Source organism: Delphinapterus leucas, chromosome 7 (assembly GCF_059928025.1).
Source record: "Delphinapterus leucas isolate spDelLeu-1000000601 "Yukka" chromosome 7, BTC_Dleu_Yukka2, whole genome shotgun sequence".
NCBI classification, from domain to species: Eukaryota; Metazoa; Chordata; class Mammalia; order Artiodactyla; family Monodontidae; genus Delphinapterus; species Delphinapterus leucas.
In genome coordinates this window covers 25,587,348-25,614,121 of record NC_143135.1, presented here as the reverse complement: position 1 = coordinate 25,614,121, position 26,774 = coordinate 25,587,348, and the positions used below count along the sequence as shown (strand labels likewise).

General features: G+C 35.6%; 1 protein-coding gene across 1 annotated transcript in view; it reads right to left on the bottom strand.

Moving 5' to 3' along the window:
- Positions 1-26,774, bottom strand: part of CCDC73 (coiled-coil domain containing 73) — a 108,830-nt gene that overhangs the window by 76,217 nt on the left and 5,839 nt on the right. Inside the window, exons 3-5 of the mRNA XM_089915853.1 lie at positions 13,002-13,073; positions 2,556-2,627; positions 884-919 (exon numbers count right to left, since the gene is read on the bottom strand). Coding sequence (XP_089771979.1) covers positions 884-919; positions 2,556-2,627; positions 13,002-13,073 — 180 coding nt within the window. The remainder of the gene's footprint in view (positions 1-883; positions 920-2,555; positions 2,628-13,001; positions 13,074-26,774) is intronic.

Here is a 26,774-nt window from a genome sequence, read left to right as displayed (position 1 = left end):
GGGAGAACAAGAGTTCAAGAACCAAAATCTCTGCTTGCAACCTAATACTTCACAGAATTTAAACATGTATCTGTACTACAACTTGTATTTCTAATGACTTCAAGATATCATAAAATTACAATAAGGTCTATACAAGGTTACAAATATCATGAAATGGAAAATCTCATTATAACAATAAATCATTTTATCAGTAGAGCATTCCTGAGAACTTATGGATACTATATAATTAAGTATTTAATTCATATGGCTAGAATAAATATATTCTAATCAATAAGACACAAGTACATTTGTTTTATAAGTATAAGGATATGAGAAAAATTTTAAAAGAAAGTCTTTTGCTAAAAATAACTCTAAGTTTTAATATTATAAATGACATGTCCTTTGATATAATAAAAACATGTATGAACTACTGAATAGCTAGAGAAAACATTTAATGCCACATGAATTTCTAGCATTGTTCAGAGTTGTATACTCTTTTCCTGTTGGTCTGCATGCAGATGCAAATCATCTTACTGTTTTTTAAAGAAGGTAATTTCATTGAAAAGGCACTAAAAATATATTATACTTAATAGAAACACTGCAGTATAGTGGAAAGAGCAATTAATTTAGGGGCTGAAGAAATCTAGGTTCTAGTCCCAGCTTTGCCACTTCAAAATGGGAGCTTCAGCAAGTCATTCATATCTTACTAGGCCTCAGTACTCTCAACTGTAAAATGATAAGAGCTCAAGTAACATGATTCCCTTAGGTCCTTTCTGTTTCTAAAATTTTAAGAAATTAACAGTCTCCATTTGTTCATTACCAATGCTCCTTTCCATTATGGTGAACAACTGATAATTAAATGCATTTAAGCTATGTTTCAAATTATTAAAAAATTAATATATACCTTTTCTTCTTCCAAGGCACACATCTTCATTTGCAACTGATAAAGAATTTTAAAAATTAAAATACAGGTAAGTGAAATGTTACCAGTGATTTGCACTGGTCAGTGAGACTACAGAAATGTTTTACATGTCTATATTGTTTGAACTTAGTACAATGTGATTATGCTACTTTTACACTGAAAAAATAAATAATAAAAGGTATAAAAGGGGGAAAAAAGATAGTCACCAAAGAAAATGAACAATTTAATCTCACAATCAGAGCACCAATCATCCTTGAAAGTTTAGTTTTTCCCTCCAGTTTTTTTTAAATGTTTCAATATTTTGCCATCTACTCATAAACAATAACATATAACAATTTCTGAAGGCATACTTCTATAAAATTGTTATCATTTGTATTTGCACTGACAGTATTTTCTGAAATTTTTTTTAAATGCATGTGTTAGTTTAATAAATAAATAATGACATTTTAAAACAGAAAAACTAGGGTGAACTTGCCAAAGGAAACCAATTAAATATTCCAAGCAACACAAGGATACTAGGCAAAGTTGTCAAGAAATAAAATTTTTCTTTGGAATTTCTCCATCTCATTTTCCATATTCCTCACTTACCTTCAAGAATCCTTTTTTTTAAGAGAAAGAAAAGAAGAAAAGAAAATAAAAAAAAAAAGAACCCAATAGCACTTTCTCCTTTACCCTTCAATTACCTGGATGTTTCTTCTTGCCCAGAGTCCCTTGTGGTAACAGAGACATAGAACTGCTCTCTCCTAAAGAATACTATGCTGTACATTTGGTTTCTGCTTCCTCACCCTTCAATTAAAACTCTCATAACTTAGGTAAAGCCAATTTCAGACTATAAGGAAGTTTATCATCTGCTTAAACAAATCCACACTACAGTGTAAATTACCAATAACCTTAACCCACTAGTGATTAGGTTATATAGGTTTATTTCTTTTTATGCATTTCTCTCTGAACACACACACTTGTATGGAGATAAAAACAAAAAAGGGGGAAGGAAAAAGGAAAAAAAAATGGTGATGTTGGCATGGCTATAAGGAAAAGCATTTCCAGAGTACATTTTCCATAGGCACATTTCTTACACTTCTATTTTATAATTAGGAACTGAAGAGAAATGTGAGGTAGTAAAGAAGAGCTATAGAATTCAAAATAACAGAAGGAGTTGTTCTTCATTTCTTTAAAATATATTTTTTTCAATTCTTCTACTGATCTTTCTTAGTTGTTAGTAGTTGATATTTATGGAGGTGCATGATAATCACATCTCTTCCTACTTGCATTTCAGCTTTTCACCAGTGTTATAATGTTAGCTTGGGTAAAGGAGTAATGTGGAAAAGGTAAGCTCCTAAGATATGCTAATTAAAGACAGAAAAGGGAGAAGGGAGAGAAAGAGCAAGAACACACATATCACTAACATATTTTATTTAGGACCAATGAAAACACATCTCCAAGAAAATAGTATTCCTAATTTCTTTCCTTAACTAAATCATTCTACTACATTATATTATTATCAGTTGTGATTCAAAATAATCTTATTTCCTGCTTCCAATAATAACCTTTTTGTCCTCAGTGAGTATGGAGAACAACCTGTCATAATATTCATGAGAAGTGGGAAAAGTGCAATATTTAAAACTGTAATGTTTGTCTATCCTTATGAAATTACCTGCTTTCTAAAAACTGCCATTGCTTCTTTGTGTTGCTTTGTTAATGTTTCCTTTTGATTCTGAAGAGTTTCCTATTTTAAAATCATGAAAAGTTAAAACAGATTCTAGCCACTTTCAGTTTTAAATTTTAATTGGGTTCACAAATTAAAGTTAAACATATTCATTGCACATATTATTTTATGCTCTTAAAATGTAACTTATGACAATTTTATTATTTTTTTAACTGTCATGGACTCAGCATACAATAATTTTGCTTCCAGTTGCTTCTTCATGATAAAACATATTGCTCTCTAAAATTTTAAACTCTGAATATAGCTTACTTTAAAGTTTTCTTCAAGAAAATACCTTTCACCAAAAGTTATTAAAATTAAGTCTAATATACAAGCAGACTATAGTCTTATTACAGTTTCCAAAAACACCAATTTTATTATCTAAGCACAAATGTTTACATGGTAACATATGATTCTTTAAATTCACTGAAATAATTTTTTACAAAACCAAAACTACCACAGGGCATTTTTGAAAAAAAATCCATGTATACAATTCCATTTCTTTCCCCTCCACCTTTTTTTGGTACAAGTTGTGTGTCCTGTCCTTTAGATTCAAGATGAATTTTTTCTTCTATCTTTATCAAATAATTCTCATAATTTAAAAACTTAGTAAAACTGGCAACCACTTTCAAATGCTTCTGTTATTTTACTCCATGATTCTACAATTTAAAAAATTTATCTACTGACCTCCTATATGATAGCTTTCTTGTATAACCATAATCCTACATGTCCTCCGTCTATTCTTCCAACAGAATTATATAAAAATTGTGGCTTAAATCAACAGTCAGTATTTATACTCTTATAACTGCAATTTTTATTCAATGCTAAGCCATATGGTATATCATGATTACATTTCTTCTTTAAAATTTTATTTATTTATTTATTTTTGGCTGCGTTGGGTCTTCGTTGCTGCGTGTGGGCTTTCTCTAGTTGCAGTGAGCGGGGGATACTCTTCCTGGACCCAGGCTTGAACCTGTGTCCCCTGCATTGGCAGGCAGATTCTTAACCACTGCACCACCAGGGAAGTCCCATGATTACATTTCTATATATACAAGTTTTATTTTTCCTGAAGTTAGAAATTACTTTAAAATATTTTAATTCCCATAACTAATTTTGAAAAATAATACTGCCAGTTCCAAGGTCTGTATCAATTGGTTCATATGCTCAGAAGCAAAACATAAAGAATAGAAAAGGCAAAGTGAGAAGATCCCAAGAATGACTTAGGAAATCCCGAACTGCATAGGAAAACAGACATTTTTTTTTTTAATTTTTAAATTTTTGGCCACGCCATGCAGCTTGCAGGATCTTAGTTCCCTGACCAGGGAATGAACCTGGGCCCTGGCAGTGAAAGCACCGAGTCCTAACCACTGGACTGTCAGGGAATTCTCCGGAAACCAGACATTTAGAAAAGCTGTAGATACTGGACAAAATTTTTCAGAGGATATTGCCCAGTTTTCTTATAAAAATATATTAGACTCTACCCCTGCAAACAAGGAAAGAATGAATTTATAGGACACTTCAGGGATAAATCCTTTGAGGAGCAGATTCTGAAGTAAACATGAACTCCAGCTCTCTCCCCGTTTTTTGTGAACAGCCGTAAATCTAGAAATAGATTTAATATGCAACAAAAACTGGAATGGGAAACAGCCCCATTACTAGATCTACAAATTCAGATCTTCAAAAAGCCTTAGAACAAAAGAAGAAGAAACTGGTACCCTTACAGATAAAACAATTTAATACTCCCACTCCTGTCATCAAGCATGAGAGGAGTGAGTCTCATGGTAAAGACACCTGTAGATACTTATTATAAGCAGAAAAGACACTGGGGAAAAAAACATCCTGAACTAGCTAAGAAAATGAAGGGAAAAAATATCAGGTGGGCAAATCAATGTCACTGCTCTGACACACACCCAACTTCCCATTTATTCCTCAAACTTGCAAAGAGCAATTTCTCTAAATATTAAAAGAAACCCGGAAATTTTATACATACCATAAACTCTGGCAACATCACATAACCTTTCCCTCAGGGTCAATGAGCTACTCAAATAGGGTGTATCTCTAATAATCCAAAGATACTCGTCCCGTTTTAGCCCATAACCGTTATCCTTGGATTCTCAAGTGAGGAATATTATTTTCTCCTTTATGACGCCACACCCATTGACTTAAGAGATAGGAATCTACTATGCAAATAGAACTGAAAAATTAAACTCCTGTTTTTTTGGAGGAGGAGTTTTTGTTTGTTTGTTTGTTTTTTAAGATTCCTGGGGATTCTATTCACAATCAGATCATAGCTTATTTGGATATTGACTTAGGTACCTGTGTGTACCATGGAACCAAATTAAAGATCTCCATGAAGTGGACTCTTTGTGGGAAAAATGTCTTAACTGATATTGGCAGCAGGGTTCAGACTGACCCATCTAAACCTCTACTTAACTTTATATAATACCTCTAAAACCAGAAACGAAGAAGAACTAAAGTCAATTGTCCTAAAGCCTAATAAAGAAAGGATGAATCAATCATACCTATACCAGTTTTAAAATTTTGACTTGTTCCCCAGTCAAAAACCCAATGGGTGAAGATTTAAGACCTTAAGGCCATAAATAAAATATCAATTTCCCCAATTCATTGAGCCCAGATACTATTTTATCTTTAGTGCCACCTGACTCTACATACTTTACTACTATATATTTATCTGTGTTCTGCTTTCTATGGCGTCCCTTTAGATCAAAATAGTTTTACCTGTTTGTTCTGTCCTGGGAGAGTCAACAATTTACCTGGACAGTTATGCCTCAGTGGTTTACTGAGGAACTTAGGGACCTTAAACCTCCCTGTAAACTCTACACTTATACAATATGCGGGCAAGCTTTCGTTATGTTCTAAAGATGAAGAGAGCTCTAAGACTGACTCCATTTATCTATGTACTGTTTTAGCTCAGAAAGGACATGAGAATTCCAAAAAACAGTTTAGTATTTTATAAGAATAAAGTGCATTATTTAGGGAATAATTTATCCCCAGGGGGTAAATCTATTATTCCTGATAAATTATGAGCCCTTCAATACTTTCCAAGGCTGGTTACTAAAAGAAAATTAAGAAGTTGTCCAGATTACACTGGCTACTGTAGACACTGGGTTCCAAACATCTCTGAAATTGACACATTTCTATATAATTTAAGTCCTCAACAATGGAACCTTTCCCTTAGGAACTTAAACATGGACAAGAATTTTGTGATTTAAAAATAACTCTCAACAGTCCCCCTTGCACCCCCGCAATTGGGGCCCTCCAAATTGTCATAAAGCTTTCTATCTATTTGTATCTGAGCAATGTAGACAAGTCCTTAATACTCTAACAGAACACCACAGGTATCATCAGGGCCCAACTGCTTACTACAATCTTCCCCTCAACCCAGTGAGGGGAAAATCCTACTCCTTATCTAAGGATAGTAATAAGCAGCAGCCAAACGAGTAGAGGCCTCTACTGACTTGGTTTAAGGATCTTGTTTAAATTTGATGGTTCTGTATGCTGTACAATCCTGGATGCTACTGAAAACACACTTCTTGGCAAGCAGGCTTACATCCTATGAACTTTTTATTATTTTCTTCCTCACACATTTCAACTCAGTGCTATACTTTAAAGATTGCTACTCTTTTCCCATTACCCAAAGAAGGGGAATTCCATGAGATCTAACCTCTGTCCAGACAATGACTATGCCTCAAATGGATTTATTAGAAACTCCTCCTAGAAAATCTAGGTTTAATATTATTTGTTGATATATCTATTTTTATAACTGAAATGGGAACTAAGGCAAGATATACTGGAACAGTCTCAACTGACCCCTAAAACATGACTCCTTACCAGAAGTAAAACCAGTCCTGATGACAGTACTTACCCTCTCAGCAGGGCTTGCCAATTGTCAAGAGATAAGAGAGTTAACAAAAAAACTAATATTAGGTATACCTTTCAGAGTAGTCCATGATTTTGTAATACTGTAGAAACAATGAGAGTTTCCAACCTTAATAGGAATCCCAATGTAAAATGAACAACAGTTTTAAGTACTTTTAAGTACTCTAATGCTTCCTAAGGAGGTGGCTATCATGAAGCCACACTATTAAGGGATAACAAAGGCTAAAAGAAATATCCTAGGTTTATCTTTATGACACACAGGAAGCCCTCAATCAGGTCCTGGCCCCATTATACTCTAAAAAGCTAAATCTTTCTGGAGATTAAAAAATCCTATTTTGGAATGCCCACAACTGGCTCCAAAATCTGAAAAGAATACATGGTTGTAAAGTACAAGAGAATCCCTGGCACTCTCAGGACAGACACTTGGTGGCACCAGAGAACCTTGACGAAACTCTGCAAACATATTTTACAAGGAATTATCCATCAGAGCAAGGACATATTGAAAACGATATTCAATTAGCATTGGTGGGGAAATTTTACTAAGATTTTTGAGGATGTCTCTGGTGCAAATCTCATCTGTCTCCCTCACAATCCTAGTAAAACTGTTATCCTTGTAAATCCAAGCTTCAGGACCCCACTGAACATGTCCAAATGGACTTCCTAAAATAAACCCCTACAGTGGGTTCTGAATATGTTCTGATCATTGCTTGCTACTTCTCTGGATGGATTAAAACTTTTTCTTGAGAGAGAGCTATAATTATGAGAGTAGGAAAAAAATTACTTGATTTTGTGTTCCCAACGTGAGGATCTCCAGTAACAGAGGCACTCATTTTACTGGACCTGTTTTTAGAGAACTCTGCAAAGTCTTGTCATTGATTTAGAAATGTCATTGCCCCAATCATCCCCAATCTTGAGGAAAAGTAGAGAGAATTAATGGCACCTTAAATCTGACATTCTTGAACTTCCATGACCAAGAAGGTTATGTCTAACTCTCAATACTATTAAGTCCACAGTCTCCTATACTTCACTGGCTTCTACCATACACACCTATTAGAGGTTACCACATGAAACTGGCTACTTGTGCCCCAATCTTGGACATTTTCTTACTTCAGACAAACCTGGCAAAGTACTCCAAGGACTCAGGAAATACACTTCATAGTCTTATCACCATCTCACATAAGCTGCCTTTCCTCTACATGATCTAAAATGCAGATAAACATAAGTTGAGAGAGTTCATTACCATTAGACCTGCCCTGCAAGAAATAATATGATTCCTACAGGTTGAATTGAAAGGACAAGAGAGAGCAACTCAAAGCCGTATGAAGAGATAAAAATCTCAGTAAAGGTAAATACATGAGCAATTTATAAAAGCTAGTATTACTCTAACAGCAGTTTTTATTTCTTTTTAAAGAAACTAATGCTTTTTTAAAAAAGACAATTATTAGGCTAAAAGCTAGTATTACTGTACCTTTGGTTTGTAACTCCATATTTGCTTTCTACATAATTCAGAGACTAATGCATTTTTAAAACTACTAGTTTAGGGGCTTCCCTGGTGGCGCAGTGGTTGAGAGTCCACCTGCCGATGCAGGGGACACGGGTTCGTGCCCCAGTCCGGGAAGATCCCACATGCCGTGAAGCAGCTGGGCCCGTGAGCCATGGCCGCTGGGCCTGTGCGTCCGGAGCCTGTGCTCCGCAACGGGAGAGGCCACAGCAGTGAGAGGCCCGTGTACCACAAAAAAACAAAAAAAACCCTACTAGTTTATTCTCTTGAGCACACAATATATAAAGATGTAATTTTATAATATCAACAACTGAAAAGGGTGTAGATGGAGTTATAAAGGAATAGAGTTCTTGTATGTTATTGACATTAAGCTGATACAAATTCAAATTAGAGTGCTATAATGATAGATGCTAACTGTAATCCCCATGGTAACCATTAAGGAAATAGCTAGAGAATATACACAAAAGGAAATGAGAAAGGAATTTAAACATCTCACTACAAAAAAATCAACTAAACACAAAAGATGATGGTAATGCAGGAAATGAGGGACAAAAACTATCAGACACATTGAAAACAAATAGCAAAATGACACAAGTTAGTTGCTCCTTATCAGTAATTACTTTAAATGTATATTTTAACTCTCTCACCTAAAGACAAAAATTGGAAGAATGGATAAAAAGCATGATCCAACTTTATGCTGTCTATAAGAGACTCACTTTAGATCTAAAGACACAAACAGGTTGAAAGTAGAAAAATGGAAAAAGATATTCCAATAAAATAATAACCAAAAGAACAAAAAAAAATAAAATTAAAAATGGTCTTTAAATTATAAGAAGTTACATTAGACAAAGAAAGATATTATATATCCATAAAACGTTCAATAAGGAAGAAGATATAACAATTATAAGCATTTATGAACCGAATGACAGACCATCAGAATATATGAAGCAGGGCTTCCCTGGTGGCACAGTGGTTAAGAATCTGCCTGCCAACACAGGTTTGATCCCTGGTCTGGGAAGATCCCACATGTCATGGAGCAACTAGGCCCGTGTGCCACAACTACTGAGCCTGTGCTCTAGAGCCTGTGAGCCACAACTACTGAGCCCACATGCCACAACTATTGAAGGCCACATGCCTAGAGCCCGTGCTCCGCAACAAGAGAAGACACCACAATGAGAAGCCCTCACACTGCAAGAAAGAGTAGCCCCCGCTTGCTGCAACTACAGAAAGCCCACTCACAGCAACGAAGACCCAATGCAGCCAAAAATAAATAAATAAATAAATTTTTAAAAAAGAAAAGAATGGGAGAGATCCCCCTCCCTTTAACAGAACAGAAAAACAATAGAGAAAATAAGTGAGATTAAAAATTGGTTCTTTGAAAAGATAACAAAATTGATAAACCTTTACCCAGATGGACTAAGAAAAACAGAGAAGACTCAAATTACTAAAATCAGAAATGAAAGTGGGGACATTACTACTGATTCTGCAGAAATAATAAGTATGATGAGAGTACTATGAACAATTGCATGCTAACAAATTGGGTAACCTAGATGAAATGGAGAATTCCTAGAAATGCAAAACCTACGAAGACCAAATTATGAAGAAATAGAAAATTTTAAGAGACTATAGGAGACTGAATCCATAATCAAAATCTCCCAATACAGAAAAGCCCTGAACCTGATGGCTTCACTGGTGAATTCTACCAAACATTTAAAGAACTAACAGCAATCCTCCTCAAACTTTTCCAAAGAGTTGAATAGGAAGCAACACTTCCTAACTCATGCTTGATGCCAGTATTACCTTGATACCAAAGCCAGATGAAGACACATCAAGAATACTACAGACCAGTACCCCTGATGAACACTGATGCAAAAATTCTCAAAAAAATACTATCAAACCGAATTCAGAAGCATATTAAAAGGATCATACACCATGACCAAGTAGGATTTATCCCTGGGATAAGAGAGTTCAACATACAAAAAAATCAGTCAATGTAATACACCACATTAACAGAATGAAGGCAAAAAAGCACATAATCATCTCAACTTATGCAATAAAAAGAACCTGACAAAATTCAGTACCCTTTCATGGTAAAAAAGAAATTCAACAAACTAGGAATAGAAGGAAACTACCTCAGCATAATAAAAGCCATATTTGAAAACCCCACAGTGAACATAATATTCAATGGTAAAGGACTGAAAGCTTTTCCTCTAAGATCAGGAACAAGGCAAGGATGCCTACTTTCACAACTTGTATTCAACATAGTACTGGAAGCACTGGTTAAAGCAATGAGGCAAGAAAAAGAAATCCAATTTGGAAAGGAAAAAGAGTTATCTGTTTGCATATGATATGATCTTATATGTAGAAAACCCTAAATATTCCACAAAAAACTTGAATAAATGAATTCAGCAAAGTAGTACGATACAAAGTCACACAAAAATCAATTGCATTTCTATACGCTAACAATGAACTACCCAAAAATGAAATTAAGAAAAAAATTACATTTACAATAGTACTAAAAAGAATAAAATACATAGAGATTAACTTAACCAAGGAGATGAAAGACTTGTACAATGAAAACTACAAAACACTGCCCAAAGAAATTAAATTAAAAATAAAAAATACACACACATCTTTTGCTCTGGGACTAGAAAACTTCATATTTGTAAAATAATACTATCCAAAGTTATCTACAGATTCAGTGTAATCTCTATCAAAATCCCAATAATATTTTTTGCAGAAATAGAAAAACCCATCCTAAAATTCATATGGAATCTCAAGGAACCCAAAATAGCCAAATAATCTTGAAAAAGAAGATCAAAGCTGGGGGACTCACACTTCCTAATTTCAAAACTTACTGTAAAGCTCCAGGAATCAAAACAGTGCTGTACTGGCATAAAGAAAGACACAGGGACCAATGGAATAAAGAGCTCAGAAATAAACCCTCACACACATGGTCAAGGGTGTCAAGATCATTCAAGGGGAAAGAACAGTCTTTTCAACCAAAGGTTCTGGGAAAACTGGATATACACAAGCAAAAGAATGAAGCTGGGCTTCCCTGGTGGCACAGTGGTTGAGAGTCCACCTGCCGATGCAGGGGACGTGGGTTCGTGCCCGGGTCCGGGAGGATCCCGCATGCCGTGGAGTGGCTGGGCCCGTGAGCCATGGCCTCTGGGCCTGCGCGTCCGGAGCCTGTGCTCCGTGGCGGGAGAGGCCACAGCAGTGAGAGGCCTGCGTACCGCAAAAAAAAAAAAAAAAAAAAAAAGGAGAAAAAGAATGAAGCTGAACCCTTACCTAACACCATATACAAAAATGAACTCCATCAAAACACCACCAAACAACCTGTTAATAAAGCAAAACCATGTTTATTGGGATTCACTGCAGTAAGTGAGGACACTACCTTGACAGAGTCTTAGTAGTATCTCAAATGGAACAAATTAGAACTGGGTTATATAGAAGGTTATGGGATTTAGGTGTTTGGGGGAACTTAAGATACTTTTAATTTACATTGCCAATAAGAAATATATGAAAGTTCTATTTTTCTACAATTTTGTAAAGTAAGGTAGGAATCTGGTTTTATTTTTCTTCAGATGGTATACCCAGTTTTAATATCATTTCTTGAATAATCTACTTTTCCCCCCTGATCAGCAATGTCACCTTTATCATTCACTAAATTATCTTATGTATTTGGATCGATTTCTGGACTCCATTATAGTCTATCTGTTCATGTATACTACCAAGCTATTTTAACTATTATAGCTTTATAATATATTTAAGAATCTAGTGTGACTAGATTCCTTTTCAAAACTTTCCCAGCCACTATTGTAAGTTTATTTCCATATAAACCTTAGAATCAGCTTAAGTACACCAAACACACACTTGGTATTTTAAATTGGATTGTATTAAACTTACTGATTAACTTAAGGATTCTGATAATTTTCTACTATTGACTCTATTCAAAACAAGATACGACTTTACATTCTGACTTTACATTCTGACTTTATGTCTGCTTGGAGCTTTAGATTGTATTTGGTGTTTACCTGTTTTTTCTCTCCACAAACAGGTCTCTTTATTTGACCTGTCCCTAATATGTAACCCAACACAACCTTGTGGATCTCTCTGGCCTCAAAATTCCCATCGTTGGCCTATCCTCTGTCATTTGAATTCTATTTCTGACATGTTATCTCCAAGTTCCAATATTGCAAAATACTGAGAAGAAGGGTCATCTTAATTAAGCTTTCAATTTTTAGCTGTTAAGATTACTTTGGTGGGGGACTTCCCTGGTGGTCCAGTGGTTAAGACTCCACACTCCCAATAAAGGGGGCCTGGGTTCAATCCCTGGTCAGGCAACTAGATCCCACATGCTGCAACTAAGAGCCCGCAACCTGCAACTAAAAGATCTTGCATGTCAACAAAGATCCCACGTGCCACGACAAAGACCTGGTGCAGCCAAATAAATAAATAAATAAATATTTAAAAAAGAAAAGATTACTTTGGTGGAAAGGCAAGAGAGGCACTATCAAAAATGCCTCTATATGGATAAGGATCAAAAGAAAATCAGATATGATACTATTTTTTTTAAGATTTGGTTATAGTATATAACAACAGCCTAGGAAAATACGGTACTATTCTGAAGTTTCACTTCTTAAAAAATATTTTGACTCCTCTATAACACAAAATATGTTTCTCAGATATGAAATAGTTCATAGTAGTTTTCAGAGTTATCCTTGTCTATTTTCTTATCAGAAAGCCTGGGGAAAAATGGTTATTCTCACAGAAGAAACTAACACAACATTGTAAAAAAAAAAAAAAAAGTTATTCTCAGTTTTCTGGAAGCCTAAATGTTCTTAACAGTTTTAGTTGGAATTTTCTTGAGACTCTCTAAAATGAAGCACAATTCCCCAAATATGTTTAGGAAATTTAAAAATTAACTTCACAATTAAGGAATAAAATACATAAAATAAAATGCTAATTAGAGGGGAGAAAATACTCACCTTTTGCCATTTAAGTTCTTGTGTCTCCATAATAATTTTACCAATCTGCTCTTCATACTGAGCTTCTGCTTCCTAAGTCAAAAAGAAGAAAAATACTAGGAAAATTAGGACTTGAAAATTTCCAGTTTCAACTCTTTCTAGAGAGATAAAAAGAGCATCCTCCCACATTTACAACAAGGAAAAGGGCTAGAAAAATTGCAAATTAAATAGCCAAATCCATCAGAGAACTGAGGTCCCAGATCGACCAAGTAATCCAAAATCTGGATAGAGAAACGGGTTACTGCAGGGAGAACAGAACCACAGCATTTGCTTACCTGGGACATAAGCCATTGAGTACCGATTTAAAAACTCAGCTAAAAGTCCTTAATAAATTTCTAAAGGCAGAACATGGGCTGGTGTAAGAACATGAATCTCCTGAGGTCCCCAGAAATAAAGAGGTTTATATCTTCTAGAAATAAGGAGGTTTATACCTTCTAACAGGCTTTTCTTCCATGAAACCCACCAGGTGGTTACAGGGAAGGATGGGAAGAATCTGAGAAAGCTTTTCTCCTGTGGTACTGGCTGGGGAGGAGGAGAGCAGTCACAAGCCTTCTTCCCTAAATCTTCTACAGACCAAAAACCTTAATCTGCAGGGGATAGGACAACAAAAACTATATCTAAGGACACTAGTGGAAATCCTCTGCAGCGGGGGGAAAAGGGACCAGCAGACACCACTGAAAACTCTACCTAGACAGACCTGTCTTTCTTATCTCCTCTAAGGAACAAAAGCCTTAATCTACAGGGGGAAGGGCAATAAAAACTAGCCCATGAGAGCACTTATGGAAACCCACTGCAGCTGAGAGAAGAAGGCTAGAAAAATAAAACAGCTCTATCTTTGGGGAGGGGAAGGAATACATGCTAGGCCCACAATTAAATATGAAAGAGGGATCAGAATTCTTGTGGAGGCCTCACCTTGAGACTTGGGTTCACCAAAAACTGAGGCTTAATAGAAACATCAGAGAATGCTCCTATTCCCCACCTGCTGCCACCACCCAACTAACAAGTGTCAAGTAAAAAAACAGTGAGACATAGCTGGGAGAGCTGAAAGGATAGACTCTCTCTGGGAAGCAGCACAAAAGGAAGACCCAAAGTCAAGGGGGGAAGCCCAAAGCCAAGCAAGAAGCAGTTATTTAGAAAAACCCTCTGATTTCATTTAAAATATTGTAATACTCTTGAATTAGCCCACACAATAAACACAAGGTATCACTAGAGAAATCTGAAGCTTCTGTCAGAAACTTCAATAGGTAGACTTGAAAGCTGCCTGGTTGAGTGTTGAAGGCATACCCCAACACACACACACAGAGCTCTTCTGCAAAGACAGAGTTTTTTTGTTTGTTTGTTTTGGTTCCAGGTATTTAAGGAAATCTATGTCAAACAAAGCACTAGCTGATCACTAAGCTAAGAGCACAGGACAAAAACTGAAGACTTAACACAATTATTTCAGAAAAGTCACTACACAAAAAAATAATGACAAAAACAAGAAGCAACCCTGAGAAGAGGTAGGAATCTTATTTCCAGAGTTGTCACATATTCAAAATATTCATGTCCATTTCTCAAAAAAAATTTACAAGGCATGCAAGCAAACAGAAAAGTGTGATCCAGCGCTTCCCTGGTGGCACAGTGGTTAAGAATCCACCTGCCAATGCAGGGGACACGGGTTTGTGTCCTGGTCGGGGAAGATCCCACATGCCGCAGAGCAACTAAAGCCGTGTACCACAACTACTGAGCCTGCGCTCTAGAGCCCACATGCCACAACTACTGAAGCCCACGTGCCTAGAGCCCATGCTCCGTGACAACAGAAGACACCGCAGTGAGAAGCCCGCGCACCGCAACCAGAGAAAGCCCACGTGCAGCAACAAAGACCCAACGCAGCCAAAAAAAATAAATAAAATAATTATTTTTTAAAAATGTGTGATCCATACACAGGAAAAAAAAAAACAATTTAATAGGAACTGTCCCTGAGCAAGTGCAGACAACGGACCTAGACAAAGACTTTAATAAATCAATCATTTAAAATATGCTCAAAGTGCTAAAAGAACCATATACAAAAGTCCTAAAGCCATTAAAAAGTTAAGGGAATGCTACAAACAAGTTTATGCTCATAAATTTGACAACTTACAGAAACAGACCAATTCTTCTAAAACCACAAACTATCAGACCTCAACCAAGAAGATAAATAACAATCTTCAAAAGCCCTATAGTCATAAATTTAAAAGCTCAAAAAAAAGAAATGTACAGGCCCACATAATTTCACCATAGAATTCTGAATGATACGCATTCTGAAGTATTTAGGAAGTGCACTGATGCCTGCAATTTACTCTGGAATCATCAAAAATAAAGCTGAAGGAGGGTTAAGTAGATGGATAGACGTGATAAAACAAGTACAGTAAAATGTTAATGGTGTATGAGTGTTCACTGTCAAATTCTGTTAGTTTTGCTGTATGTTTAACAATTTTCATAACAAACTGGGAGAAATCAAAGAGTGGATGTTAACAGATAAAATACATTTTGTTATGAAATATTTTCCTATGACTCTCTCACATGTTCTTTGTTTTATTACATACACACATACACACACTTATGCTATGGTATTCAAAGAGGCTTTCATGAAAGCTGTCTCACTGAAAATGCTTTCAGCAGCAAGTAGCAACAACAAACCCCGACTCACAATGGCTTATGGGACTTAACTGTTTCACATGACAAGTCCAAAGGCAGAGTCCTTCTAGAATTTATTTCAGTGGCTCAACAATATCATCAAGGACTATAATTCTGCCCATTTTCCATTTTGCCATTATCCAAGTGATTTTCCTTAAGCTTTTCACCCCTTGGCTACTTTAATTTTAGGCATCAAGGACTGAAAGACATTATCCTACAGTAGGAAAAGTGTAATCTCTTATTAAAAGGATAACAAAACTTTTCCCAGAAGCTTCCTAATCATATCTTCTGATATCTCATTGGCCATAACTAGGTCATATGCCCACTCCTAAACCAGTTGCTGGCTGGTGAAATGCATTGAACCTTCCTGAGAGGTTAGGACAGTCAGGATTTACCTAACTCATATTGGTGAGAGTTGGACCCTAAGACACAGTCAAGGTTCTTCCAGCATGGAATAAGGGACAGAATGTATACGAACAAGGTATGCTATGTGATAAATAAAGTGAGGAGAGAACATAAGCTCTCAAAGTAATATGTACCTACAGTCAAAACGTTGAAAAAAGAAATAAGTGTATACACATTTTTGGGGGGAGGTGTGTAGAACATATAACATGCATATCTTCCCAAAGCAGGTGGGTTGAAAATGTACAAGATACAGCTTTCTTCATATGGGCCTGGTTATACACTTCTCTTTTATTTTTTATTTTTTTTATTTGTTTTATTTTTAGCTGCATTGGGTCTTTGATTCTGCACGTGGGCTTTCTCTAGTTGTGGCGAGTGGGGGCTACTCTTCGTTGTGGTGCGTGGGCTTCTTATCACAATGGCTTCTCTTGTTGCAGAGCACTGGCTCTAGGTGTGCGGGCTTCAGCAGTTGTGGCACGCGAGCTTTAGTGGCTGTGGCTCGCAGACTCTAGAGCACAGGCTCAGTAGTTGTGGCGCACGGGCTTAATTGCTCTGCGGCACGTGGGATCTTCCAGGATCAGGGCTCGAACCCACGTCCCCTGCATTGGCAGGTGGATTCTTAACCACTGCACCATCAGGGAAGCCCTACACTTCTTTTTCAGTGGCTACAGGGGATTCTCAGATCTTACTATGATTTAGATATTGTTCTAAGCACTTTTTATACATTAATTTAACCTTAGGTATAATTTTATGCGTTACTTGTATTCTTGTTACTGCCATTTTATAAATGAGGAAACTGGGTTATCAGCAAGAGGATAAATAACTTGCCTAAAGTCATATAGCAGGTAAACAGCAGAGCAAGTATTTGAACCTAGATGATCTGTCTCCAGAGTCTCTTAAACATGCCATTATATCACCTTTAAGAAACTGTGGGTTGTGTAGGACAGTATGAATTGCTATAATATACTCCTTTCCTTCAAAAACTTCAGAATTTAATCTTCATATCCCATAAAAGTTAGAAAACCATTCAAAATCACACTACCTATTTTAAATATACAAGTACATTCTGATTATTTGGTTGAACACTTCAAAATAAGAAATATTTGTTGAAAGGAAAGGCAAAAAACTTTTAAATTGTTATGGATATTCTAATATTAATATTTTTCTATTTGGGAAGTCTTTGTAATAGATTAAGTTGACTAACATGAAAACAGTAGTTTAAATACGAATTAGGAAAGAGATTTTTTTTTAAATGTGAACTTTTAGGCTATGCCATGCATATTAGAGATATTTATCTTGGATATTTTATAGATAATCAAACCAAGAAACTCTCGGAAAGAGAGATTAGTATTGTATTAGACAACATGAGGAACTGAATTGGGCAATTTCGTAGGAGGTGGATTATGAGTTTGAAAAGGAGAATAAAAGTACCCAGTAACAGTTTTGGCTGCTTGGACAAGTGCCTGGTGTATGTACTATGTCCCTAAATCTGTTCAGGGTCAAGAATTGAAGAGGCCTGACCAATACACAGCCCATCTTGTAAAACTACAGCCTGAAGCAAGTACTTCAAAAAAAGCATGGCACTTTCTAAAGGTTATAAAGAGTAAATAAACCATCAAATCACTCCTCTTTTATTGTTTTTATAAAAACACTTAAATCCTTGTAGTCCTAAGGCAGCTAATAAAAAATAAACACTTTTAAGGTTCTATCTTGTATACTTTATTGAAGTTACACATGGGATTTTCTTACCAAATTTAATATATATTTTCTCATTGACAATTTAATAAGAATTTTTATTAATAACTTTTGAAAGCTGCTTGAAGAATGAATAAAAATGAAAAGTTCAAATAAAATGTAAATAATAATTTTTAATAAAAAGCATGAAGTTAAATCAAAATCCTAATATAGTAGAAGCATATTATAATGTTATCTTTCAGCAATGTGGATAATACTCATTTTATCAGTTTTCTATGCAGTATAAAGATACAGATTCTACAAATCATTATAATTACAAAGGGGTATGATTTCACTCATAGCATAACTAATTTTATGGGGCATTAAAATGCTGCTTAATGTTATTTACCACATATTATACCAATAATTACCCAGTTTCCTTCACAATTTCCCTAGCAAATCATTGTGGGTTTTTTTGTTGTGTTTTGTTTTGGCTGCGCCCCGCCAAAAGGTCAAAACACCAGAAATGAAGAGAAAAAAAGAGACAATAGAAATGGATCTACAAGGGGTCCAGATATTGGCGTTTATAGACACAGACCTGAAGTAGATAAAACTAATATGCTCAAGAAATTATATGACAAAATCAATTTCAGCAGAGGAATGAAAGTTATAAAAGTAGAACCAAATGAAAATATTAGGACTGAAAATTTAAGAAGTGAAATTAAGAACTCAATAGATTGACTTAATCATCAGATTAGGTAAACTGAAGAGAAAATTCATTAACTGAAAGAACAAAAAAAATAACCAGACTGAAACATGGACAGATAAAGAAAAAGAAGGAAAATATAGACAAAAAATCAATAATTATATAGAAGATTTGAACAAGACTGACAAAGTTGACCAAATTCACAGTCATAGTATACTGTACCCAAGAAATACAGAATACATATTATATTCAAGTTCATCTATGTTGGAATATTTACCAAACTTGATTATATGCTTGGCTAGAAAGAAAAGCTCCAAAAATATTAAGTGATTGAAATTATATAGGGCTTACAATCTGACATAGTAAAATTATGCTAAAATTCAATTTTTAAAAGTTAATAAAAAGTAAAATTTAAAAAAAGTAAAATAAAACTCCCAAATATTTATAAATGAAGTAGTACACGTCTAAATAACGCATGGGTCAAAGAATAAATTACAATGAAAATTAGAAAGTGGGCTTCCCTGGTGGCGCAGTGGTTGAGAGTCCACCTGCTAATGCAGGGGACACGGGTTCGTGCCCCGGTCTGGGAGGATCCCACATGCCACGGAGCGGCTAGGCCCATGAGCCATGGCCCCGCAACGGGAGAGGCCACAACAGTGAGAGGCCTGCGTACCGCAAAAAAAAAAAAAAAAAATTAGAAAGTAATTTGAACTGAATGATAATGAAGATAAAATCTACATAAATTTGTAGAATCCAGCTAAAGGCATGCTAAGAGAAAAGTTTAGAGCCTTAAATACTGTATATTAGAAAAGAAAAAAAGGTTAAAATTAATCAACTAAATACCATCTTCAAAAGTTCAGGACAAAAAAACAACAAATTAAAGTAAGGAAATAATAAAGATAAGAGCAGATAGTAATAAAACATAAAACAAATATGCAAGAGAATCATCAAAGTCAAAATTTAATTCCTTAAAAAGACTAACATAATTGATAGAAAGACTGATCCAAAATTCCTACTCATTCATATCTTTGCATGAGTTACTTCTTCCATGAAGCTTACCTCACTCCCCTTAGTAAAGTTAGGCATTTCCTTAGCCACACTCTCACAGTATATTCTGCACTCCTTTATTATTACATGGTATTATAATCTCTAAAACCTGTCACAGTAAGTGCTCAGGAAACATTAAGTGAATGACCAAATATAGTCTTGCTTACTTAATATCTCTCAAAAATAAAAAAAAGAATCACATTAATTTGTACTATACTATTTCTTGAATTTTCACTGTTTCAAAGTACTAATTTCTTTTTACAAACTTTTTATTTTGAAATAATTTTAGATTTACAGAAGACTTGTGTAAAGATAGTAGAGTTTTTGTATACCCTTTACCCAGCTTCTCTAATGTTGAAATCTTACATAAGTAGGATATGCTTATCAAGGTTAAGAAAGTAACATGGTAACAATATTATTGATTACACTACAAAGTTTATATATTTCACTAGTTTTTCCACCAATATCTGTTCCAGAACACAAAATGGGATACCATGTTACATTTAATCATGTCTCCTTAGACTCCTCCAATCTGTGAGAATTTCTCAGCCTTCCTGTTTTTCATGACCTTGATACTTTTGACAAGCATTGTTGAGGTATCTTGCAGAATATTCCACATATGGGGTTTGTCTGATATTTTCTCATGATTATACTATGTTTCGGGGAAGAATACCACAGAGGTAAAGATCCCTTCTCATCACATCATATCATGAGTACTTCATATTCACATGAATTATTGATACAATACAAATTCTTTCTGGGGATCTTAACCTTAATCACTTAGTTAAGGTGGTGTCTGCCAGGTTTCTCCACAGTAAACTGTATTTTTAAAAACATACTGTGTTTTAAAAAAAACACAGTATTTTTCCCTTTATATTTTCTGTCTGTTAGAACTTAGTCCACAATCAAGGCAAGGGAAATTAAGCTCCACTTCCTAGAGGGAGGAGTATCAAACAATATGTAAACATGTATAAAACCACCACAGTAACTTATTAAATAATTTGGGGAAGATATTGTGTGACTATGCAACTATTGTTTCTCCTAAAAGTTTCATCCACTAATTTTAGCATTCATCAGTGGATCTTCCCTGCAGGAATTATTACTGTGATGTTCTAAGGGTGGTTTCTATTTCTCTGCTTCCTCCTACATTTATTAATTGGAATTAAAGATTTTTCCCGAACAATAGCCAGCTCTACCCACCACCAGTCGCTCCATTCAGGAAACTCGCACAAGCCTCTTAGATAGCCTCATCCAACAGAGGGCAGACAGCAGAAGCAAGGATTACAATCCTGCAGCCTGTGGAACAAAAACTACATTCACAGAAAGGTAGACAAGATGAAAGGCAGAGGGCTATGTACCAGATGAAGGAACAAGATAAAACCCCAGAAAAACAACTAAATGAAGTGGAGATAGACAACCTTCCAGAAAAAGAATTCAGAATAATGATAGTGAAGATGATCCAGGACCTCGGAAAAAGAATGGAAGCGAAGAACAAGAAGATGCAAGAAATGTTTAACAAAGACCTAGAAGAATTAAAGAACAAACAAACAGATGAACAATACAATAACTGAAATGAAAATTATACTAGAAGGAATCAATAGCAGAATAACTGAGGCAAAAGAATGGATAAGTGGGGACTTCCCTGGTGGTGCAGTGGTTAAGAATCTGCCTGCCAATGCAGGGGACACAGGTTCGTGCCCTGATCTGGGAAGATCCCACATGCCATGGAGCAACTGAGCCCGTGCGCCACAATTACAGAGCCCGCGTGCCTAGAGCCCGTGCGCCACAACAAGAGAAGCCACCGCAATGAGAAGCCTGCACACTGCAACGAAGAGTAGCCCTTGCTCACTGCACCTAGAGAAAGCCCGCGTGCAGCAACAAAAACCCAATGCAGCCAAAAATAAAATAAATAAACTTATTTTAAAAAAAAAAGAATGGATAAGTGACCTGGGAGACAGAATGGTGGAACTCACTGCTGTGGAACAGAATAAAGAAAAAAGAATGAAAAGAAATGAAGACAGCCTAAGAGACCTCTGGAACAACGTTAAATGCAACAACATTTGCATTATAGGGGTCCCAGAGGAAAAGAGAGAGAGAAAGGACCCGAGAAAATATTTGAAGATTATAGTTGAAAACTTCCCTAACATGGGAAAAGAAACAGCCACCGAAGTCCAGGAAGTACAGAGAGTCCCATACAGGATAAACCCAAGGAGAAACATGCTGAGACACATAGTAATCAAATTGGCAAAAATTAAAGACAAAGAAAAATTATTGAAAGCAGCAAGGGAAAAACGACAAATAACATACAAGGGAACTCCATTAGGAAAACAGCTGATTTCTCAGAAGAAACACTGCAAGCCACAAGGGACTGGCATGATATACTTAAAGTGATGTAAAGGGAAGAACCTACAACCAAGATTACTCTACCCAGCAAGGATCTCATTCAGATTCAATGGAGAAAGCAAAAGCTTTACAGACAAGCAAAAGCTAAGAGAATTCAGCACCACCAAACCAGCTCTACAACAAATGCTAAAGGAACTTCTCTGAGTGGGAAACACAAGAGAAGAAAAGGACCTACAAAAACAAACGCAAAAAATCAAGAAATAGGTCATAGGAACATACATATCTATAACTACATTAAACGTGAATGGATTAAATGCTCCAACCAAAAGACACAGGCTTGCTGAATGGATACAAAAACAAGACCCATATATATGCTGTCTACAAGAGACCCACTTCAGACCTAAGGGCACATACAGGCTGAAAGTGAGGGGATGGAAAAAGATATTCCATGCAAATGGAAATCAAAAGAAAGCTGGAGTAGCAATACTCGTATCAGACAAAATAGACTTTAAAATAAAGAGACTTACAAGAGACAAGGAAGGACATTACATAATGATCAAGGGAGCAATCCAGGAAGAAAATATAACAATTATAAATATATATCCACCCAACATAGGAGCACCTCAATACATAAGGCAACTGCTAACAGCTATAAAAGAGGAAATCGACAGCAACACAATAATACTGGGGGACTTTAACACCTCGCTTACACCAATGGACAGATCATCCAAACAGAAAATTAATAAGGGAACAGAAGCTTTAAATAACATAATAGACCAGATAGATCTATTTGATATTTATAGGACATTCCAGTCAAAAACAGCAGATTACACTTTCTTCTCAAGTGCGCACAGAACATTCTCCAGGATAGATCACATATTTGGTCACAAATCAAGCCTCAGTAAATTGAAGAAAATTGAAATCATATCAAGCATCTTTTCTGACCACAACGGTATGAGATTAGAAATCAATTACAGGGAGAAAAACGTAAAAAACACAAACACATGGAGGTTAAACAATACATTAAATACCCAAGAGATCACTGAAGAAATCAAAGAGGAAATCAAAAAATATCTAGAGACAAATGACAATGAAGACACGATGATCCAAAACCTATCGGATGCGGCAAAAGCAGTTCTAAGAGGGAAGTTTATAGCTATACAAGCCTACCTCAAGAAACAAGAAAAATCTCAAATAAACAATCTAAGCTTACACTTAAAGGAACTAGAGAAATAAGAACAAACAAAACCCAAAGTTAACAAAGGAAACAAATCATAAAGATCAGAGCAGAAATAAATGAAATAGAAACAAAGAAAACAATAGCAAAGATCAATAAAACTAAAAGCTGGTTCTTTGAGAAGATAAACAGAATTAATAAGCCATTAGCCAGACTCATCACGAAAAAGAGGGAGAGGACTCAAATCAATAAAATTAGAAATGAAAAAGGAGAAGTTACAACAGACACCGTAGAAATACAAAGCATCCTAAGAGACTACTACAAGCAACTCTATGCCAATATAATGGACAACCTAGAAGAAATGGACAAATTCTTGGAAAGGTACAATCTCCCAAGATTGAACCAGGAAGAAATAGAAAATATGAACAGACCAATTACCAGTAATGAAATTGAATCAGTAATGTAAAAACTCCCAACAAACAAAAGTCCAGAACCAGATGGCCTCACAGGCAAATTCTACCGAACATTTATACAAGAGTTAACACCTATCCTTCTGAAACTATTCCAAAAAATTGCAGAGGAAGGAACATTTCCAAACTCATTCTATGAGGCCACCATCACCCTGATATCAAAATCAGACAAAGATACCACACAAAAAAGAAAATTACAGGCCAATATCACTGATGAACATAGATGTAAAACTCCTCAACAAAATACAAGCAAATTGAAGCCAACAGTACATTAAAAGGATCATACACCATGATCAAGTGGGATTTATCCCAGGGATGCAAGGATTCTTCAACATCCACAAATCAATCAGTGTGATACACCACATTAACAAATTGAAGAACAAAAACCATATGATCATCTCAATAGATGCAGAAAAAGCTTTTGACAAAATTCAACACCCATGTATGAAAAAAACTCTCCAGAAAGTGGGCATAGAGGGAACCTACCCAAACATAATAAAGGCTATATATGACAAACCCACAGCTAACATCATACTCAATGGTGAAAAGCTGAAAGCATTTCCTCTAAGATCAGTAACAAGACAAGGATGTTCACGCTCGCCACCTTTATTCAACATAGTTTTGGAAGTATTAGCCACAGCAATCAAAGAAGAAAAAGAAATAAAAGGGATCCAAATTGGAATAAAGAAGTAAAACTGCCACTGGTTGCAGATGACATGATACTATACATAGAAAATCCTAAAGACACTACCAGAAAACTACTAGAGCTCATCAATGAATTTGGTAAAGTTGCAGGGTAAAAAGTTAATAGACAGAAATCTGCTGCATTTCTATACACTAACAACAAAAAGTTAGAAAGGGAAATTGAGGAAACAATCGCATTTACCATAGCATCAAAAAGAATAAAATACAGGGACTTCCCTGGTGGTCCAGTGGTTAAGAATCCACCTTCCAATGCAGGGGATACAGGTTTGATCCCTGGTTGGTGAACTAAGATCCCACATGCTGCAGGGCAACTAAGCCTGCATGCCGCAACTACTGAGCATGTGTGCTCTAGAGCCCATGCGCCACAACTAGAGAGTCCACGTGCTACAACTACTAAGCCCACGTGCCACAACTACAGAGAAGACCATGCACCACAACAAAGAGCCTGTGCACCACAACAAAAGATCCTGCATGCTGCAATGAGGATCCCACGTGCCGCAACTAAGACCCAATGCAGCCAAATAAATAAAATAAATTTTTTTTAAAATATAAAATACCTAGGAAAAAACCAACCCAAGGAGACAAAAAACCTGTACTCCGAAAACTATAAGACACTGATGAAAGAAATCAAAGATGACACAGATGGGAAGATATACCATGTTCTTTGATTGGAATAATCGATATTGCCAAAATGACTGTACTACACAAGGCAATCTACAGATTCAATGCAATCCCTATCAAATTACCAATGGCATTTTTCACAGAACTAGAACAAAAAAATTTTTAAGTTGTATGGAAACACAAAACCCCCGAATAGCCAAAGCAATCTTGAGAAAGAAAAACAGAGCTGGAGGAAATAGGCTCCCTGACTTCAGACTATACTATAAAGCTATAGTCATCAAAACAGTATGGTACTGGCACAAAACCAGAAATATAAATCAATGGAACAGGAGAGAAAGACCAGAAGTGAACCCATGCACCTATGGTAAATTTACCTACAACAAAGGAGGAAAAATATACCATGGAAAAAAGACAGTCACTTCAATAAGTGGTGCTGGGAAAACTGGACAGCTACATGTAAAAGAATGAAATTAGAACACTCCCTAACACCATACACAAAAACAAACTCAAAATCGATTAAATACCTAAATGTAAAACGGGGTACTAGAAAGCTTCTAGAGGAAAACATAGGCAGGACAGTCTTTGACATAAATTTCAGCAACATCTTTTTGGATCCGTCTCCTAGAGTAAAGGAAATAAAAACAAAAATAAACAAATGGGATCTAATTTAACTTAAAAGCTTTTGCACAACAAAAAAATCCATAAACAAAACAAAAAAAAGCTACAGAAGGGAAGAAAATATTTGCAAATGATGCAACTGATAAGGGATTAATCTCCAAAATACATAAACAGCTCATACAGCTCAATATCAAAAACAAACAAACAAACAACCCAGTCAAAAACTGGGTAGAAGATCTAAATAGACATTTCTCCAGAGAAGACATACAGATGGCCACAAGGCACATGAAAAGATGTTCAACATCCCTAATTATTAGAGAAATGCAAATCAAAAACTACAATGAGGTATCACCTCACACCAGTCAGAATAGCCATCATCAAAAATTCTACAAATAATAAATGCTGGAGAGGGTGTGGAGAAAAGGAAATCCTCCTACACTGTTGGTAGGACTGTAAATTGTTACAGCCACTATGGAGAACAGTAAGGAGGTTCCTTAAAAAACTAAAAATAGAGCTACCCTATGATTCTGCAATCCCACTCCTGGGCATATATCCGGAGAAAGCCATAATTCAAAAAGATAAATGTACCTCAGTGTTCATTGCAGCACTATTTACAATGGCCAAGACATGGAAGCAACTTAAATGTCCATCAACAGATGAATGGATAAAGAAGATGTGATATAGATATCAATATATAGATATACACACAATGGAATATTACTCAGCCATAAAAAAGAATGAAACAATGCCATTTGCAGCAACATGGATGGACCCAGAGATTATAATACTAAGCGAAGTAAGTCAGTCAGAGAAAGACAAATATCAGATGATATCAGTTACATGTGGAATCTTAAAAAAATCATACTTACAAAACAGAAACAGACTCACAGACATAGAAAACAAATTTATGGTTACCAAAGGGGAAAGGTAGTGGGGAGGGATAAATTAGGAATTTGGGAGTAACATATACACACTACTGTATATAAAATAGATAACCAACAAGGACCTACTGTATACCACAGGGAACTATACTCAATATTTTGTAATAACCTATGTGGGAAAAGAATCTGAAAAAGAATATATATATATATATATATATATATATATATATATATATACACACACACATATATATATATATATACATACACACACCTATAACTGAATCACTTTGCTGTACACCTGAACCTAACATACATTGTAAATCAACTATACTTCAATAAAAAAATAAATTAAAAAAGAAAGAAATCTAAAATATTCGTACTGAGCTAAAACCAAGGTGTTGGATGGGCTGTACACCTTCATGAAGTCTCTGT